Source organism: Gossypium raimondii, chromosome 11 (genome assembly GCF_025698545.1).
Source record: "Gossypium raimondii isolate GPD5lz chromosome 11, ASM2569854v1, whole genome shotgun sequence".
Lineage (NCBI taxonomy): Eukaryota > Viridiplantae > Streptophyta > Magnoliopsida > Malvales > Malvaceae > Gossypium > Gossypium raimondii.
The window spans coordinates 41925527-41947539 of NC_068575.1; the positions used below are offsets into that span (position 1 = coordinate 41925527).

At 30.7% G+C, this 22013-nt stretch overlaps 1 protein-coding gene across 1 annotated transcript; it reads right to left on the reverse strand.

The window, feature by feature from the left end:
- Positions 1-12279: 12279 nt before the first annotated feature.
- Positions 12280-13313, reverse strand: LOC105803844 (probable calcium-binding protein CML41). Its single transcript, XM_012636250.2, has one exon. It carries the CDS (start codon positions 13122-13124, stop codon positions 12519-12521), a length of 606 nt encoding a protein of 201 aa, XP_012491704.1. The 5' UTR covers positions 13125-13313; the 3' UTR covers positions 12280-12518.
- Positions 13314-22013: the final 8700 nt, after the last annotated feature.

Sequence of the window (22013 nt, forward strand, 5' to 3'; positions counted from 1 at the left end):
AGGGCACAATGTTTTTAAATCTTCAAAATACCCGAATATTGCCTTTTGCTTTTGAAAATTCTTATTTCGAGAAGTCAAAATATCAGGACCAGTAAGTTAGGATCCAACATTTTTGAACTCCAAAGAATAAGCTTTTATTTAAAATTTGCAAATTTAATGCAAAATGAATACTTAGCGTTCTAAATTCATCGAAGAATAATCGCAATCCAGTAAGTTAGGACACGATCTTTCTCGAAAATCATGAATGCCAAATATTTTGAAAATTTAAAAAATATGATGGTTTTAATGCTTTGACGAAACCAAAATATATTTTCTTTAAAAGCATGACAAAATGTTAATGCATAACATGAAACCATTACTTTAATTTAAATCATGTATATATATGTATTTACAAAATATAAAATGTATAAGTATATGTTCGGTAAATCATAAGAATACGTATATGTATATATTTAAATATTTATATATGTACACTATGTATGCAAGTAATGGAATATATATAGAATAATGAAAATGTTTTAGGAAAAATGTAAATATATATGCTATAAAAATAAATGTATATTTTAAATTATAATATATAGGAAATATATGTATATTCTAAAATGTACATGTATATTTATATATATATATATATATTTGTAAAAAATGTGAAGAATAATATATGAAAATAAAATATATGGTAATATACATAAATACTATTTTCAAAAGTAAAAATATATAAGAGTATACGTATATCAAAATTTGCTTGTATGCACAAAAAAAAAGTTTAAAATATTCATATACTATAAAAACATATATATATATATATATATATTATGAAGAAACATGCATGTGTATACTATAAAAATACGTGTATAAATAATGATAATAATAACAATTTAAAAAAAACAAATTGAAAAGAGAAAAGAAAAAAATGTAATTAAAATAAAATGAAGGACTAAATGGCGATGCGCGCATTCCCTGAGGGGGCTAAAATGAAAATAACCCGTCTCCCTAAAACGGTGCGCAGCAATGGGCCAAATTGAAAAAAAATAAAACGCAGAGTTAAAATTATAAATATGAAAAGGACTGCATAAAAAAACGACTCGAGAGCAGAGGGATCAAGGAGATAAATATCCCCTCTAGCGAAAACACGCGGGTCACCAAGCGGGTCGGGTCACACATGCGGGTTTTGGCCCTATACGACGTCGTTTTGAGGGCACTGGAGCAGGCCTCAAACGGCATCGTTTCACAACCCTTATAAAACCCAAAAAATTCTCTAAAAGCCCTCATTTTTTCCTTTGCCTTTAAAAACATAGCAAAAACATCCTCTGGTAGGGTTTCTTCACATGCCGCCGCCGCCATTCAGGCCATCCTTCGGCCACCGTCGACACCCCGATCTCCAATCACGATGGAGAGGAGCACCAACTCAACGATCTCGGCGAAAAGGTAGGTCTGTCCCTTTTCTTTCCTTTATATTTTAAGCAAAAGTAAAAAATAAAAAACAAATAATCTAAAAAAATTGACACCGAACAGAATAGAAAAACACCTTTTAAAAATTTCTTTCAATTTCTTTCTCTCTTTGTTTCTTTTCCTGTCTTTTACACTCCCCCCATTTTACATATTGTAGTTGGCCTTTTATAGCCAAAATGGAAATGAAAAAGATAAACAAAATCAAAAGAAATCTATATTGTTCCCCCCCCTTTTGCTATTATGTTTTGTTCCCTTTTATTTGTTGTATTGTTTGTGTTTTGTTGCTGCAGGTACTACGTGCGGAGAAGGCGCGCGATGCGCATGGAGCAGCAGGCGTGATGTGCGGAGGCGACAGGCGCGACTTGCGGGAGCGGTTGCGGCGCTAGCTTACTGCGGCACTGAGGCAGAGAAGATGACCCTAGGGTTTCTTTGATAGTTTGGGTCGATGGGGCTTTTGGGTTTAGCAAAATTGGGCTGAAACATTTGGGTTCTTTTATTTGTTTTTTTCTTTAACGGGCCGAGCACATTTGGGCTTGTACAACTATATCTTTCAATTTTGAGCTTCGATTTTTAAACCCATCTCAATCAAATCCATTGGGGTCTCCCTAATATCTAGTTTTACTAAAATTGCATAATTTATTCACTTTAGTCCTTTTGTATAAAACTAACAATTACACATTACAATCTAGTCTTGTTTCACATTTAAGCTTAAATTCTATCAATTTAACACCAATTTCTTCAAGAAATCAATAATGGAAACTTTCAAAAACTTTAACGGTTTTGCAAATTGGTACATAGGCTAGCTAAATCAAGTTCTCATGATTTTGAAATCATAAAAATTACAAGAAAATGACTTGAATTATCTTAATAATTGAGGACCGAATGGTGAAAACTTCCTAAGTTTTTCCTTTTTTTTCAAGTTTTGACCAAAAGAAGAAGATGAAGAAAAGATGAAAGCTTTACTTTATTTTTGTCTTATATAGTTAGACAAGGGATTAGTTAATTAAGTTTAATTATACTTAATTAACAAAACCAGCATTAACAAATTTAAATGGAACCTTCTTGACATATATTATAAAATGATTTAATTATTATTTTGAACCTTTGGATTATTACAATTTAAGTCTCTATGTCTTTAGCCAATTAAAATTTATAACGATAAATATTTTTACAATTTAGTTCTTATAACCTGACTAAACAATTAATAGAAAAATCAAATGACCAAACTGATATTTTATTATTCCAACTCTGTAAATATTTTAATTTAGTATTTACGGACAAAAATGGAGTTTCGAAACCACCTTTTTCGGCACCAATGAAAATTGGGTTACTACACACTAAACTTTTACTATTTTTGTTTTGGTCACTTGAAAAACTTTTCAATTTAATCATTAAACTATCCAAATTCGTTTTTTTTTAATTTAAAACGGTTGGATGATATGGCCATTTATTTCTCAAATCAACTATATGAATGATCAATCAACTATGTATCTGTTTTTGTTTTGGTCACCTAACTACATTTTTTTATTTAGTCACTAAAATTTTTAAATTAGATTTTTAGTTATCATGTCATTAAATTGATAACAAAAGTTTGACGTGACTCTTTTTATTGGTCTAATAACAAATTCAACCCTTCAATATTTTTATCTTCTATCAATTTAGTCTTAATACTAAAGAACAATAATTTAGCCCTCAATATTTACAAAATTTATCAATTTAATCCTAATTATTGAACCTTTTTTTCATTTACCTATTTTTATGCTCTTTGCTTGTGTAATTTAGCGTAGAAAACTCAAATGTTTCTAGTTTTATATGCCAGAAAGATCATAAGTTGTTGGTAATTTTTTTTAACACTTTAGATTAAACCGTGCCTTTCTGACACTAAAAACTCAAAGCTTTTTCTTTTTAGTGGCAGAAATATCATAAGTTATTGGAAAGTTTCTTCTATATGTTAAAATAATGGTTCTCCTGTGCCAAAAGTTCAAATCTTACTAGTGTTAAATAAAAATTACATAAAAAAATTTCTAGCACCAAATACTGGTAAGAATATTTATAGCTAAATATACATTAATTAGAATTAAACTGATAGAATGTATAAATATTGAGGGTAAAATTTTGATATTAAGCCAATAAAAAAGGCCACATCAAACTTTCGTTATCAACTTAATGGCATGGAGGTTAAGAAAATTCTAATTTCAAAAACTTTAATGACTAAATGAAATTTTTTATAGTTAAGCGACTAAAACAGAAACACTCTCATAATTGAATGACCACTCATGTAGTTTATCTTAGAAATAAAAACCATGTCATCTCTTAATTGTCTTAAACTTAACAACCTAGTAACTACATAATTGAAGGAGCAAAACAGAGATGATAAAATTTTAGTCCCTAGTATGTTTACCCATATATATTATTGACTGGGATTTTTCATATTATTAAATTGCATAATGTTTTAAAAAGTATAGTTGACAAAGACCATATTAAAAGTCAAGGTCTCGTGACATCTCGAAATAGAAAAAATTAATTCCACTAGCTACCTAGTTGAAAATCAGAGTATTAATATAATGTTGTCCATTTTTTGGCGCGGAGAAAAAAGAGAAGAAGGGAAGGGCAGTGAGAGGAACAGCAGTCATTTTCAATGTTTCTTACGTTTGTTTGGTAAGAAAAAGAGTTCAGACTTTCGTTATTTTGATGTGCAAAGTAATTCTTTTAGAAAAATGATATTGGCTTTGTGGTTCGAGATCGGGATATGTTTGTGATGGCAGACGTGCACCACAACTTGAACCACTTTTATGATTCTCCCGTGAGCTACACCTTTTTAAAGAAGTTTATGATCCACTTCAACCATTTATTCAATTTATGAATAAATCTAATGTGAGCTATTCAAATAAGTATAAAAATATTAAAATAAAAAGATTTTATAGATGCTAATCACGTTGATTTAAATTTTAATACAAGCCCAATTTAGCCTGGGCCAGCACACTCAAAACAGATAAGAAAAGAAATCAAAAATAATAAACAGACTAACCCAAATGCAAGCCCAAAAACCCACCTAAACCCAATCCCCTAAAATAGATATAAAATAATCCAACTAGACCCAAAACCCATTAAACAAACTAGCGTTTCAGCTTTTTTGAAACCCTAGCTAGCCCTAGCCGTCCCTGCCACCCCACTTGCCACCGACCCACCGCCATCGTCACATCACCCACCGCCACGCCCATCGAGTGCCTGCAAAATCAAGAGAAAGAAATGATAGCAAGCAAAAATTAAAAGAAATATGTAAAAAAGATGGCTATAAAAGAGCCATTTTGAACCTATTGTAGGTGTTCCCCTTTTTTGATATACAAACAATTAAAAAAAAAAACAAACAAACAGACTTACTTCAAAGGTGATTTCCGTTTCTATTACTCTGTTCTTGAGTTCTTTTTCTATTTCTATCTATTTACTTTTATTTTTTACTTTATTTTTTCGAGTTTTTCTTTTCCTCTTTCGAAATACATATATACATTTTTTTCTCAAAAAAACAGTTTATATATACATGCACAAATATAAAAAAAAAATCTTACCTTTGAACTTTCCTACCATCAGATACTAAGACCCGACTCGTGGCATGATCGGTGGTGGCGGCGGTTTCCAATGCCAGGCTTGGAACCTTAGCAGACCAAGGGGAGAGCCCTTTTTCAAACTTTTTTTTGGAAGAAGGGAGAAAATGAAATTTAAAAAAAAAAAGACTTATAAAGGCCGACAAAACGACGTCGTTTAGGGCTGGTCACAATAGCCCTAAAACGACGTCGTTTCATCCTTCAGCCCGCGCGTCGACCCGATCCAACCAAGAGGATCCGTGTGTTTTTGATTAATGGGCTAATTTTATAATCGGTCCTTCCGCTTTCATGGCGTTTTCAATACAGTTTCATTTATATATTTAATTTTTGCCACAAAATTTCTCTCCTATTTCAACTTGGTCCATAGACCATGCACATAGGCCTCGCTAGAACGACGCCGTTTAATCAACGTGGGAATATTTCCCTTTTGGTCCTCTTTCTTTGACGCGAGTTATGATTTAATCCTTTTCGTTGTTTATTTTTAATTTCGATCCCAAAATTTCGTTTAGTTTATAATTTAATCCTCTATTTGTTATCTTAGTTATTTTATTATTAAATTAATTATTTTAATATTATTAATACTATTATATAATATCATGGGCAATTTACCAAAAAAATCCATTTTTTTTTCAAAATTTATCGAAATGGGCTGATTTTTTTATTATTTACCGGAATGGGCTATTTTCATGAAATCACGCCCACGTCGGTAGCGATGTCGTGGTGCGTGTCGAACATCGCGTCCACGTCCAGCGATTTGCTTACGTGGACACAAATCGCGCCTACGAGGACGCGATTTGCTGACGTGGATGAACAGTTTATGTTTTTAAGCTTGGAAAACTTTGAAAGGCCATAACTTTTGGCTCGGTTGTCTGATTGAGACAATTTTTTTTTGATTTCAAATAATTTTTCGAGATCTACGTGCTGACAAACAGCCAAAGGCGGTTTGCCACAGTTTTCGTCGAAAAAGATTTTTTTTGCCCCTAAATTTTGATTTTTTCGGTTTAAAATTGAATTTTGAAACATGCAAATCATTATTTTCCTTATTTATTTGAAGTAAACACCGAGTCTTTTTTTACAGAATTATCTTATATCATCCTGTTATAGGTATAAGTCTTCTCATTCTACTTTTGAGAAGTTCCCTAAAATTTTCCATTTTATTCAATTTAGTCCCTAAAACCTAAATAGTCATATTTTCAAATCTAAGCTTCGTTTTTCAATTAAAATTCAATTTCATCCAACCATAACATTCAAATATTCTTAAATACAAAAATTTCATGCTAATTTTGAAATAATTACACTTTAGTCCCTATACTCGTAACTAACAAATTATACTTTACAAACTAGTCCCTATTCATCTCTAAGCAGTTTTTCAGCGCGTATATCTCGAAAAGTTATTCGAAATAAAAAAAATTGTCTCAATCAGACAACCGAGCCAAAAGTTATGGCCTTTCAAAGTTTTTCAAGCTAAAAAACATAAACTGTTCATGCCACGTCAGCAAATCGCGTCCTCTAGGGTGCGATTTCCGTCCATGTCAGCAAGTCGCGTTGATGTGGACGCGATTTCTGGCGATACTCGACATCATTGACGTGGATGCGATTTCGAGGAAAATCGACCATTCCGGTAAATAATTAAATAGTTGGCCCATTTCGGTAAATTTTGAAAAAAAAAAGTTTTTATTGGTAAAATATCCTAATATCATTACTATGGTATTATTATTATTATTATAACCATGTATTTGTGCATCCCTTTGACCCCAAACTTTATTGTATATATATACATGCAATCTTTTTATAATACACGCATGCGCATTTTATATTCCACATATACATATATATTTTGTTGTGTTTATAACTTTAAAATATATATACATTTTATAATATACATGCGCATATATTTTCCATATTTTATAATTCTAAATACATGTATACATTCTTATAATATATATACGTACACTTTTTAAATTATTATAAATAAGTATATTTTTCTATACTTCACTTTATATATATATACTTACCTATATTTTTATACTTCATAACTTTAAATATATATACATATGTATTCTTCTTATTTTTATAATTTTATGTATATACACATACATATATATTTTATAATTTTTATTTATTTCCTTTATGGTTTCGTTGTTTCGCGCGGTGTTTACTTTTTATTTATTTATGCTCATTTTTATTCAAATAGTTTATCTGCTTATTCTCTTGCATGATTAATTCGTCTTTTATCTTTTATTTATTGATGTTCGCGCTATTTAAGTTTGTATCATCGTATTTATTATTGTTTTGTTATGCATATTAACACCATATATCAAAAGAAAAATTTTTCTAAATAAGGCAATATTTTGCATTTGGAAATTCGAGAAAGTGTGCCCTAACGTGCTGGGTTTCGATTTCTCGTTTGACCAAATAGCCAAATATCCTCTTAAAACTTCAAAGTATGGGTTTTTGAAACCATAAGGTGATCTTGGTTTCGAGGGTTTAAAGTATCGTATCTTAACGTGCTGGATGTGATATTCCTTCAGAACAAGAGAATCTTAAATTTCAATCCATGTTATTCGAGTTTTTTTTTAAGGATTGTATTTTTAAAACTCTTCAAAGTTTTCAATCTTCGACACTAAGACACTAATTAATCAACTAGGTACCAATTTTTGGGCGTTACGAGGGTGCTAATCCTTCCTCGTACGTAACCGACTCTCGAACTTCTGAATTTCGCAGACCAAAAGCATTGTTTTAATAAACCTAAACCGTTTATTAAAAACAACCGTTTTACGAGGTGACCCGGTCACACCTCATCAAAAAAAAGATTGGTAGCGACTCCCATATTCGTTTTCGTTTTCAAAATCTAAGTCGACCCCGTCTTGTCAAAAAAATGGTGTCAACAATTATAATCATATAATTTATTTAAAATATGTATAATTATTGTGATCATTTATTTTGACTGAATTGAAGTCAAGTTAACTCGTAACAATTTAATTATATAATTAAAAATATATTTACTTATTTAAAAAACAAAAGTGAGAGTACCGATAAACTAATGTCTAAGCGAGCAATTAAACGAACTTTATAATGATACCAAGAACAAAGTTGAAACCTTAACTTACAAAAAGTAAGAAAAAAATGAGAGTAATTGTTGAAGTTTTAAATCTCACTTACTAGATAAGACTTCTTGCTTCCTTGAATAAGAGAGATGTACATTAACGTATTTAATACATGCAACTCATACATGTTTCTTAACAACTAACTGACTATACAAAACTAACAAACTAATATTACAACAGTAATTAACATATTTTCCACTTAAACTTAAATATTTTATCAAAACTTTATTCTATTCCTAACCTCTTTTATTTTCTATTATTTGTTGAAACATAATAATCTTTCGTCTCCAGTTTTCTTTTTGCTTTCTTCACTTTTCGTACATACAATCCATGCCACACACCAACCACCATTTTTATTTTTAAAGTTTAAATATGTTAAAAAAGGGTTTTATATTCTTTTAATTTTTAATTTTTAATTCATGTATTTTAATTTTGAGATATTAATTTGTTTTATATTTTTTATTATAATACCTTATTTTGATTGTATCGCACTATGTATTATTTAATAACTGAATAGATCATCTATCTTTGATTTAAATTGAATTTGAATTGAAAGAATTTCAAATATATTTAGAATTAAATAGATCCATACGACACGATTTCCTATACTCACTTATTTTTTAAGAGTATATTTATACACTTGCTCATGAGCAATAAATCGATGATTTTTTTTAAAAAAAAAATCAGGGTTATAGTATAATAAATTCAATTCACTAATTGTGAAATGTTTAAATCTTCGAATGGATCAACAAAATCGTTTGATTAGTTCTGCTAATGATTCCAACCAAAACCCAATTTTTGGGTAAAACAATAATTTGTTTTCTCAAATGATAGCGACAGAATTTGTAATCATTGTAAAAATTCTATTTTCTTTAGGATTAGTATCCTACCCACAAGGGATAGAAGTCACAAAATCTCATAATTTACTATCAATTGATTCAATATATTTTTTAGAGGACAAATGACCACATTTAAATTTATTTACAAACCTTGATGGTTAAGCTATCTGTTGTCCTACTTTATTAATACTTGTTGAGTTAAAAGATAGAGTATATAAAATTTAAAACAATTTTTTTCATATTTCCAATAAAATCCTACAATTTTAAAAATATATAATTTTTAAAAAATTCAAAATTCTTTAAAAAAAAAAAAGGAGTTTAGTCACTAGATTCCTTTCTCCTTTAGTTTAAGCTTTTCAGTTGGAAGCACTAACCATACAAAACAAGAACAATTTTACCCTTTTTTTTGTACTAAAAGTAATTAAAATCCAATTTTAAAAACATAAAAGAAATTAATACAAAATCAGATGTTTGCATCATCTCATCTACTCAGCTATACAATTATAATTGATTTCTACACTCTTTCAATTTCATTTCGTAAACAATGAACATTAATTCTTGACTGATTATTATTTGTGTTCTAAGCGGTGGTTTATCCATAAAACTCAGGGAAAGTATAGGAAGGTATTTTATTTTTTCTTAGAAAATATTTAACTTCTTATATTTTAGGATTTTATCATGTTTTTATATATATTTTATAATTTTTATATACTTGTAAAAGTAAGATTAAATTGATAAAATATAAATGTTGAAGATTATTAAAGTTGTATTTCTTTTCTCTATAATTGCCGCGTTAGAGACTAACAATAAAATGGACTGAACTAAGGGTCAACATTTTAAATATAAAAAATAGTGATTTAATGTATTAAATTTAAATTTTAAAAAATTAAAAACAATATGGAACACATTACCTTCAAGTTCACGATCAAACCCCGCTTTTATCTCTCACGTAAAACGAAACAAGAACCAATTATAATCGATTTTTTAGGTTAAAAAGGTTTCTTCAAATTCACATTTTCAGTCCAAAAAGAAAAAAACTAAAAAATGCAATTTTTGACTCATGTAAATTATAATTACGATTTATATATTCAAATTAAATTTTATATATTATATTAATTATTTGTAAAGTATTTAAAATTCATATTTTCCAATTGAGTTTTAACTCGATTAACATCGTTATTGTTGCCAGTGTAAGAAGACGTGAATTCGAGTGCGTTGAAATACAATATCCTCCTACTTATGAGTTGGGGAGGGGTTATAGATAGTTCTCGACATTATATAAAAAAAAAACAGATATGATAAGAACCTATAATGAGATTAATGTTAAAAATAATCATATTTCATATATCATATTTTTAATAATAGGTTGTCATAATTTATTTTTCATATTTTTATTATTATGTAAGTTAATTATTTATTAATATAAATATAATAGGCATCGTGGTAATGATAATACACAAAAAAAAGATATTTTACATTTAAGTCAATCATTCTATTAACTATGATTGATTTTTTTTAAATACAAAAATCTAGAATTACTCATAATCTCCCATCAACCCTTAAATTGGAGGATAAATGTGCTTCAGTATATTCAAACTCGTATCCTCCTTACACCGACAACAATACTAATAACAACCAAACTAAGACTCAGTCAACAATTATAACTTATTTTATAATTTATAAGAGTTATGTTTACATGCATTTAATATCTAGCTTATAACTTGTATATTCAAATTAAATTTTATTGATAATATATGTTAAGTGCTTACAAAACACTTAAAAGATTGATATTTTTATATATTAATTAACTTTTTATATATTAATAATATTCAAATTAAATTAAATATTTTAAATTTTCACAATTTTTTTATTTTAAAAAAAATTAAATACCTCAAATCTTAAATGACATTAATTAGAGCAATTTTTAAAAGTAATTTGTGAGTAGCAACGCTAAAAGTGGATTGCCAAAGTTTGAGGGCTTTGAAGCAGTACTTAATGCCTCACGGGTCGTCCATGAGTCTGCCTCAACTACTCAATTATTTTTGACATAGATGGATTTGGCAATATGCTTGCTTCCTCTCAACAAGCTTCTCAAGTTTTCTTTCTTCACGTTAAAGCTTCTACTACTCTGCCCTGGCCTTGCGCTTTTTTTTTTCATTGCTTTAGCTTTAAGGATTTGTTCGATAGAGTATAAAAAAAATTAAAAGGATAAAAATTGAAAAATTAAAATATATATAGAAAGATGAAAATTATAATTTTTCCTATAGAAAATTTGATAGAAAAAACAATTTTTACTTATCATTTGATAGAGTTAAAAATAAAAAGGAATCAAACTTTGTAAAAATATATACTTTACTCTTAGTTTTTTTCTTTTCTTATTATTTCAATTGGAAAATATTTGTTTTATTCATTATGATAAAAATAAAAGCGTATATCTTGTTTTCTTCCCTCATTTTTCTTTCTCGCCAAATATGATTAGAATTTTGTCTTCTTCTTCTTCATTTTTTTCACTCTCTTCTTTCATCTTTTCATGTTATCACTCAACCAAACACATCTATTGAAGGGTTTTACCATATAGGCATGACGAGGCTGTCAGAAGTGCAAGTTTACTACTTTGGAACGTCATCACCTTAAGATCAAGATCAATATTTTCAACGAAACCCAAAATGTTGCGTTTCTTATTTCCCAAACTTCTCAACATAAAATATAAGGAAAAAGTTTGGTTATTTGTGTAATGCATAAGTAAAAATTTTATTTAACACATATGTTCTAAAATAATTAGACATAAAATAAAAAATAATTAATTTAAATTTAAATATATAATTAAAAATATGAGAAAAATCTCTTGTAGAAAATAAGACCTCTTCAAAATAAGCGAAAAGTCTTTTTCTTTTTTCCACAAACAAGTCATATGAGTGACTAAATCAAAGGCGGACTGATCTCCCCTAAAATTTTAGGAAATCTCCACTTGAAATTTTTGAAAATTCTTATTATACTTTTTTTTATTTTTCTTGAAAATTTTAATTAAACTATATTAAATATATTTGAAAATTCTCATTAATCTCACAAAAATTTAATTAGACCTCAAATTTTTTAAAAATATTCTCATTAGCTTTCTAAAATTTTCGAAAATGTTACTAGGTCTTCAAAACTTAATCTCTGGATATATTATTGGACTAAATATTACCAATCATGAAAATATATGTAAAATAATATTTCTACCCAACTTAGCAATAATATATCGTTGGTTAAATACTTAATAACTGTTACATAACTAGATATAGAAATGATCAATTTCTCATTTTCTTTAAAAGCTTATTTCATGATGCATCATTTATTATAATCATCACACGTGTAACTTGGACGTGTTTTATAAACAAAGATGAAAAGATTTGAGCCTTGATTATCAAAACTAAGAATTCGAAGATCTACGAGTACATGATTATGTAAGTGGTAAAACTCCTGTATAGCTAAGTACTAACAATATTGTTTAGTTAAAAATTGAAGGAACAATGGAATTAAGCCATCATTTGATGGAACTCATGAAAATCAAGCACCCCATTACCATCGATATCATATACCCGAATCATGGCAACGCATTCATCATATGATTTTGCATCCCCAAGTCGATTCAACATCCTTTGCAGCCCTTTGGGTGTTATGCACCCCGAACCTTTCTCCAATTCAAACATCTCAAACGCTTTCTTCAGATCATCATAATCATCTCCCTCATCATCCTTGCTGGGTTCTCTTTTCATTAGCTTCAAGAAATCCTGATAGTCCAGCATGCTATCCCCGTCCGAGTCAAGATCGTTGATCACCCCTTGAGCATCTTCATGTGACATGTACTCCCCGATGGACCCAAAGTACGCCCTAAGTTCAAGAGCAGAGATTTTGCCATCACCATCCCCGTCGAAATAGCCAAAGACTTGCTTCATCTCGTCTTCTTCAGGCCTTTTGGTTCTCATATTAGGAACTGTGCGAGGAGATATTGGTGTTGATGATGGTCCAGGAGAAGAGCTTAAGGATGTTGATCTAGACTTTGATCCACGACGGTGAAGGCTTAACCTAAGGCTCTTGTTAGAGAACCATTTGGAAGCCTTGGAAACTTTAGCAGTTGCCATAATATATTGACCGTGGAAACCCTAATTTAGGCTCCAAAGTGAAGTTAACAAAGATTCAACAGCTTAAATAAAGAAGAGCAAAGCCATCTAAGTCTTTCTTTTTTAGTTAATGATAGATATGCTTTAGAGAAATTTCAGAGAAGGCTAGAAGATGAAGTATATTGACATAAAGGAAAGTGCATGGCAACTTCCTAGATGACCTAACCTATAATTGGTTGACCGTTGCCCAACTCTCTTTAAAATGGTGTGTAGTGCGTTACCTAATTTGTTCGATTAAGATTTCTGTTTACACTTACATCTATACTTCTATCTATATCTATTTATTGATATATACACACTAATCAGGCATCACTTCCATTAAAAATTACTAAAATAGTTGTTTATATTATAAAATAAATTATATTATTACGAGAATAGGAACACAATAAATTTTAAATATTTAATTTTATCATTTCAATTAAAACATAATTTAAGTTTTATACAGACACATACCCTATTTTCGCCTATTTAATTAATTTGTACCACGAATAAACAAAATACATCTGAATATTTGATTCCACGACTAATGTATATATATTTGCTTATGGAATGAAAGTGAAGTTAAATTTTTTATATATCTATCTTTTTTCTTATGATAATCCATAATTCATAATTGCATGCATCTATTGATCACTTTTTATTGCATATTGCTATAGATTTTTCAAATATATATATTCTTTTGATTTAGAAAGAAAGTAAAAAGAATAAAATACTTTTAAAAGAAAATAAATTTTACTTCAAATTAGAAAATAAACAATGTTTTGTTTAGCTTTTGAATTTGGGAAAAATACTTTTAGAGCCATAAATATTGCTGAACACATAATTAGTGCAATCAACTCAAAAACACTTTTAAAGAAACATGATATCTTTTACCCTTATTTATAGTTTAATATATTTTTATGATTTAAATTCCACGTACAATTATTTTCGTATTCAAATTTATCTTAAACATATAACATTATATATTTAAATTTTAATGATTATTTTTAATATTTAAAATATAATTTATATATTCAAATCAAATTTTACAAATAATTAATGTTAATTATCAAAATAAGTTACAATAAATTGAATTTTTATTGTTATTCAAATATAAATATAATGATATAAACATTTTGTAATATCATTTTATATTTCAAAAACAATATTACACCAGCTCTAAGTAGAAGCAGAATAAAAGGGTGCTTTCGATTAGTTAGTCAAAACTTGGACCCAATTCTGCGGCATTCACACCGTCCCAAAAGATTAACAACGTTGCGGACCACCCACCACAGACAAAATGGGCTTTAAAGATCAACCTTTCACATTTGCTGTTGTGTTTTTGCATTAAATTGGATAATCCCTACCGCTTTTTATTTGGTTAAAATATATCATATATTTATATATTCTTTGTAAATTTAAATTTTAGACTGTAGAATTTTAATTTTTGGAATTTATTATTTTTACTTTTAGATTTCAGAATCCAAATTTAATTGCTAATACTATTAAATTTAACAAGTCAACTCTTTTTGAAATGGTGATAGCTAAATTGGACTCATTTTGAAATATTGAGAGTTAAATTTAACTAAAAAAATTAATTTTTTTGAACAATCTCATCATAAATTCTTATTATATATGCTCTTTTTAATACAATACCTATAACTAACAATAACTCATTCCCAACCCATAAATAGGAGGATAATGCGCTACAACGCACTCGAACCCACGTCTTTCTGCATTAGTAATAATATCAATCGAACTAAAATTCAATTAAGAGCAAAAAAAAAAGTAATTAAATTGAGAAAAGATATAAATATTTAAGGTTAAATTATAAATTTTTTTAGCTAAAAAGAAATTCTGTATGAGTTAAATAATTAAATAATAATTCTCAACTGTGCCATCTTAAACTCATGGTTAAACGTGATTTAACAACTATTGCATATATAAATTAATTAAAAATTCATTTATTCAACATTTTTCATCACGTTGGTTAAAAAAATTTTGTTGGTATATTTATGCATTTAAATAGCGCCTGTACTAAAACGAGACATGGCAATGGCTTTTACTCATTGGTTATATATTGTGGCAAACGAGGAAATCAAGTAAAACATTTTGAAGATCCATGCTAATTATAATGCCTTGTAACCTGTAAGGTTAGGTCAAAACTCAAATCCCTATATTTTGTAGTTGTTTGGAATATCAAAGTCTCAAACAAAGTGTACTAAACTATGAGTCGGGAGTTTGTATGATGTTTTTCCATAAACGGTTGTTGGTCAAAGATTTAGCCTCATTTCCATTATCTGGTTTACATTCTTAAATTTTGGCCATCCAATTGGACAGCAACTCTTCCATTTATTCACATTGTTTTTGGCCAAACCATATTATTTGTCGAAACCATTTTTTATGTAAAAGGGTCGACTTTTTGTTTAAAAAACGAAAATGGAGTCGCCACCAATTCTTTTTATTTAGGTGTGACCGGATCACCTTATAATTTAATCATTTTAATAAAAGTTTAAATTTACTAGAACGATAATTTTTGGTCTACAAAACACAGAAAACGGGTTCGAGAGTCGGTAACACATGAGGAAGGATTAGCACCCTCGATACGCCCAAAATTGGTACCTAGTTGATTACTTAGTGTTTTTAGTGTCGAAAGTTGAAAATTTGAAAAGAAATTTAAAAACACGATCCCTTTTTTTATTAATGTTTTAAAAACGCTTGAGTAAATTGAAACGAATATTAAAGACCCTCTCGCCTCGAGATAACAAAATGTCACATCCCGTAAGTTAGGACACGACACATTGAACCTTTGAGAATGAGCTTGCCTTTATTTTTATTTAAAACTTACGTATTTTAATCTCAAAAAGGATATTCGATTGTTTAGGTTCAACGAGAAAATCGAAACCCCGTAAGTTAGGGTACTATTTCTCGAATTTCCAAAAACGAAACGTTGCCTTATTTTGAAAATTTTCTTTCTTTGAATTTGAGTAAGAATTAATGTAATATCTGATAAAATATATGTTTAATTTATTTGAACGTCGTGCGAAAGCGAACAAATATTTTTTAAACATAATGTATAATACAATAATAACTAAATAATGTATAATAACTATATGGGCAAAATATTTAAAAGATAAATAATAAATAATGAAATAAAATAATAATGATGTGATTATAATAATAACACCAAATATTAATACCAATAATTATATTAACTACTATTTTAATACTAAAAATATAAAAGCAAATTAAACACTAATAATAATGATAATAATAATAAAAATAATAAAATGTATAAATAAAGGAATAAATAATAATATAAATTCTAAATACAAGAAAAGTAAAGAAATAGATAAATGAATGAATGTACAAATAAATAAAACAGAACAAAAAAGAATAAATAAATAAATGAAAGCTTGAAATTAAGCGAATAAAAGATTAGATTGAGATTAAAATAAAGTTTGGAGTCTAAATTATAATAAAATAGATGAATACACATAAAAGGGACTAGATCGAAATTTAAATGGGATTTGAAGGCATAAATTACAAAAAAGAAAAAGAAAAAAAAGTAAAGGACCAACTGAAACGCGTTGAAAAAGGGCGAGGACCAGGTGGGAAATTATTCTTAGTCCTCCGAACGCACCGTTTCAATATCGACCAAAGTGAAACAAAAGTGAAATTATACCGCAAAATTAAAGAAGGAAAAAAACAAGCGAGGGCTAAATTACAAAGCGCCGCAAAGCGGAAGGACTGCATGCCCAAATAGCCCATTCACCACAAGAACACGTGGATTTCATCTGCGTGGGTCAGGTCTCGGGTCGGGCCCTCTCAAAACGGCGTCGTTTTGAGCATTTGAGGGGGGGATGAAACGGCACCGTTTCATTTGGGCTATTTAAGCCAAATTTTTTTTATAATTTTCATTTCAACCCTCTTTAAAAAAAAATAGAAATCTGCTTTCCCCTTTCTCTGAAATTTTCCAAAGTCTGGTCATGGTCACCGCCACAGCGCCGCCGTGGCTCCGCTGTGGGCGGTGGTTAGAGCCGCTCAAAAATTGGGTTTTTAGCCCCTTTTAAAGCGGATCTGAAGGCCAAGCCTTCCTAGTCCAGAAAATTAAAAAGAAAAGGACCCTCCACCCATTATTAACCCACTCGGCGATGGAGAAAGAATCTCCACCCACTATTATTTGTATGTAAAAAATAAAAAAATAAAACAACAAAAGAATCAAACAAGAAATTAAAAACGAAATTAAAAAAAATCACCTGTGCAATCTATTTTCTGTTTTTTTTTTTGTGTTCGTAAAAAAATTACAAAGATGAGATTTAGGCCTTTATAGCCGAATACAACCGTTCCATTTATTGCTCGCATGCTTCTTTTTTTGTTATTGCATTCAATTTTTTTGCAGGTGTCAAACGAGCATGGTGATGGCGTGCAGCAGTGGTGGTGCGCGTTAGGAGCTAGGTGTGCATGCGGCGGCGGCTGGGAGTGTACCTAGGTGCGGCGCACCTAGGGTTTGGGAGTTAGGGTTTTTTGCTAAAATGTTTAAGTTGTGGGCCAATCGAGCCTCTAGGGTTTTTTTATTATTGGGCATTTGGGCTTGTAATTTTTTTGGGCTATGGATTGTTTATTTTTTATTTTGGGTTTTATTTATTTAGTTTTGGGCCTGGGAAAAAATGGGTCGTTACAGCTGCCCCTCTTTACTCGTCGTCGTGTAACGAAAATGAAGCAAAGACTTTTAAGAAAGACTAATTTTTCCCGGTCTCACTGAGTCTTGACTTGTTTTGGTGCTTCTCTTCTTCAAGTAGCCTCATTCCAATCCACTGCATCTTTAGGGATATAGAAAGTGTTGCTTCAATCTGCTCTACTACAACTGCTCCACTGTAACTTCAGGGCGATAATGTTTGCTATGATCTGCTGCAACTTCAGAGAGATAAGATCTACAATTTATAGCTTCAATATGTTCCACTGCAACTTCAGGGAAATAAGATTTGATATGATCTTCAGTCTTCTCTACTGCGACTTCAAGGAGATAAGACTTGGTAACTTCAACCTGCTCCACTGCAACTTTAGGGAGATAAGGTTTGTCATGATCTGCTCTACTGCAACTTCAGAGAGATAAGATCTGCAATTTATAGTTTAATCCATTCCACTGCAACTTCAAGGAAATAAGATTCGCTATCTTCAGTCTGCTCCACTGCAACTTCAGAGAGATAAGACTAATGGCTTTAATCTACTCCACTGCAACTTCAGGGAGATAAGATTTACCATGATGACTTCAATCCATCACACTACAACTTCAGGGGTATAGGATTCATCGTTTTACTGATCTGTTCTCTGGGGAACATGACCTGTAGAATCCATTCCGTGGACCTATTTATGCCTAGTAATTAGGATGTCATGATCAGAATGAATCAAATGCTCCTAACAAGATGTGTGTGAATGATATTTTCATTGAATGATATTTGCATGAATACAGAATGTCACTTTTCGAGAATGATCCCTTTTTAATGCTTAGGTTCTTATTACTCATTGTTCATCAAAGTTCTATCGCTGATGTGTTACCATGCCTTCTTGTTCAGCTGGTATCTTTAACAGAAAATCTAAAGAAATAATCACAATTTAGACTATTCCTTCTCAAATGTTTCCAACCCTGAGGTTTAGTCAGTTCTAAATAATAGTCCTGTTTCAGGTCCTTGTACTATTTAGAAACTTCCAGAGTAATATGTAGAACTCCTTTTGCTTGAATATTATCAGTAAATTAATCGTTATTTTAATGAAAAATGCTCGAAAAAATATTATCACAATAGACAAGATGAAATTTTATTGAGAGCAAAGCTTGAAATGATTAAATTAATCAAGATAGCAAATTTTGCTAAGATACGAAATGAATAAGATGAAAATAGGTGCCCAAATATCGTAGCATGAGCTTCTCTGCACAAAACTTCTCGAGGACCATTTGAACTTGATATGTGTTTAGAAGTCCTAGAAGACTTTGTTGATTCCCCAAGATGTAGCATCCCTCATTCTTGCTAATTCAGAGAGGACAACCACATGCCCCACCTTTGATCAAAATTTGAATTTCTCATTCTTGGGTTTTCAATTCAAAATCCCTTTGGACCCAAATCACTTTTTGTGGGTTTTCGCCTTGGCCTCTCCTTCTTTTTTAGGTGAAGTACTTCTTGACTGAATCCGAATTTACAGGATTAGGCAGGCTCTTGCCATCCATCTCAGTAAATATTAACGCTCCTCCAGAAAAGGCCTTCTTTACTACATAAGGTCCTTCCCAGTTTGGCATCCACTTTCCCCTAAAGTCCTTTTGTATGAGAATGATCTTCTTCAGTACTAAGTCCCCCTCATAGAATTCTCTGGGATGAACCTTTTTGTTGTAAGCTCGCATCATTCACTTTTGGTACATTTGACCATGATGGATAGCTCTTAACCTCTTTTCTTCGATCAAATTCAGTTGATCATATCGGGATTGTATCCATTCCGTTTCATCTAGCTTCAGTTCTGATAAAACTCAGAAGGAAGGAATCTTAACTTCAATGGGAAAAACTACGTCCATTTCATAAACCAATGAGAAGGGCGTTGCCTGGGTAGAGGTCCTGACAGACGTTCTTTAAGCATAAAGGGCAAATGGTAACTTCTCATGCCAATCTTTATAAGTCTCAGTCATTTTCCCCACGATCTTCTTAACGTTCTTATTGGTTGCCTCCACTACGCCATTCATTTTTGGGAGATATGACGATGAGTTGTAGTGCTTGATCTTGAACTGACTGCAAACCTCCGCTATCGTGCTTTGTTCAAATTCAACGCATTGTCAGATATAATCCTTTCTGGCATCCCATACCGACATATGATCTCCTTTTTTAGGAATTTGCTGACTGCCGACTTTGTGACGTTGGCATAAGAAATAGCCTCTACCCACTTAGTAAAGTAGTCAATAACTACGAAGATGAACCAATGCCCATTTGAAGCTTTTGGCGATATTAGCCCAATGACGTCCATGCCCCACATGGAAAAAGGCCATGGAGAAGTCATGACATGAAGAGATGAGGGAAGCACATGAATTTTGTCTCCATAAATTTGGCACTTATGGCATTTCTTGGCATACTTGATGCAGTCTCCTTTCATGGTGGACCAATAGTATCTGAATCTCATGATTTTCCTGGCCATTGTAAAACCATTAGCATGCATTCTACAGACACCATTATGAACCTCTTCCAAGATTTTTTTTGCATCAACGGTGTCTACACATCTTAGTAGCACCTGATCCTTTCCTCTTTTATATAGGATTTCTCCATCTAAGACATAGTCCCTAGGCAGCCTTCTCAACGTCCTCTTATCATTCTCATTCGCCTAGTCTGGGTATTCGCGATTCTTCATGTATTGCAATATATCATGATACCAAGGGTGATCATCTTTTTCTTCTTCTTCGTCGATATTGTAACAATGGGCTGGAGCCTCATAAATGCTCATTTGGATGGGCTTCACATCCTCTTGTTTATTTATTTTGATCACAGAAGCCAATGCAGCTAAGGCGTCGGCTATCTGGTTTTCATCTCGTGGGAGATAACAGAAGGTAATGTCATCGAACTCCCCAATTAACTCTATAACCAATTTTCGGTAATTGATCAATTTGGGATCTCTTGCCTCCCATTCACCCTTGAGCTGATAGATTACTAGTGTGGAATCCCCATATACCTCAAGCACTTTGATTTTGTGCTCAATGGCTACACGAATACCCATGATGCATGCTTCATACTTCGCCATGTTATTTGTGCAATCAAAATCCAATTTACTAGTAAAAGGATTATGATCGCCGCTTGGAGATACCAGGACTGCCCCGATTTTGTTACCCACAGAATTTGAGGCTCCGTCAAAATTTAGTTTCTAGGGATGACCTTCTTGAGAGTCCTCTTCAATAGTTGCCACATACATTAGGTCCTCATTTGGGAAATCAAAGTTCAGTGGTTCATAATCTTCTAGATCTCTACTAGCCAGAAAATATGCTATTGCACTCCCTTTCACCGCTTTTTGGTTCACATAGGCTATATCAAATTCAGAAAGTAGAATTTTCCATCGAGCCATTTTTCTATTCAAAGCGGTAGACTCCATCATATTAGGAGTGATCAAAACTCGATTCGACTTGAAAAAATCGAAAAAAAATTTGAATTTCGAGTTAAACGAATCGAGTTATTCGAGTTAATCGAGTTATTCGAATCAACTCGAATTTTTTTTCGAATTTCGAGTTCGAATCGAGTTGAGTTTTCGAATTCAAATAATTTGAATATCAAACTATAATATTTTACATTTTTACCCCAAACTCCCAAACCTTTTTACTTTTCCTTCAAAACTTTTACTCCTTCCCACTTTCCCCCCAAAACTTTTACTTCCCTCTCCTCCCAACCCCCAATCTACCCAAAATCCATTTCCCACCAAAATTTTACTCTCCCATTTACTTTTTCTCAAAATTTTACTCCCAAAAACCCTCAAAACCTTTTATTTTCCCCCAAAATTTTTACTCCCTCTCACTTTTCCCCTAAAACTTTTATTCCCTTCCCATGCCACCTCCCATCTATCCCAAACCCTCCCCCCTCCAATTTTTTTAATATTTTCCCTCCAAAATTTTACCCCCTATTTACTTTCCCTCAAACTTTTATTCCCCAAAACTTTTTATTTTTCCTCTAAACTTTTACTTCTCACCCTTTACTCTTAAATAAAAAATCAAAATTATCCCCCAAAAAATCACTAAAAATAAATAGTAATAATTTTATTTATATCTACTATTTATATTATTAAATTAAATTTCACATTTTATATTATTTATATTATTGAATTGTTTATTTATATTTAATATTTATATTAAAATTG

Bases quoted from the DNA above. Each gene is read 5' to 3' on its own strand.
- LOC105803844 (XM_012636250.2), bottom strand. From the start codon at position 13,124: ATGGCAACTGCTAAAGTTTCCAAGGCTTCCAAATGGTTCTCTAACAAG.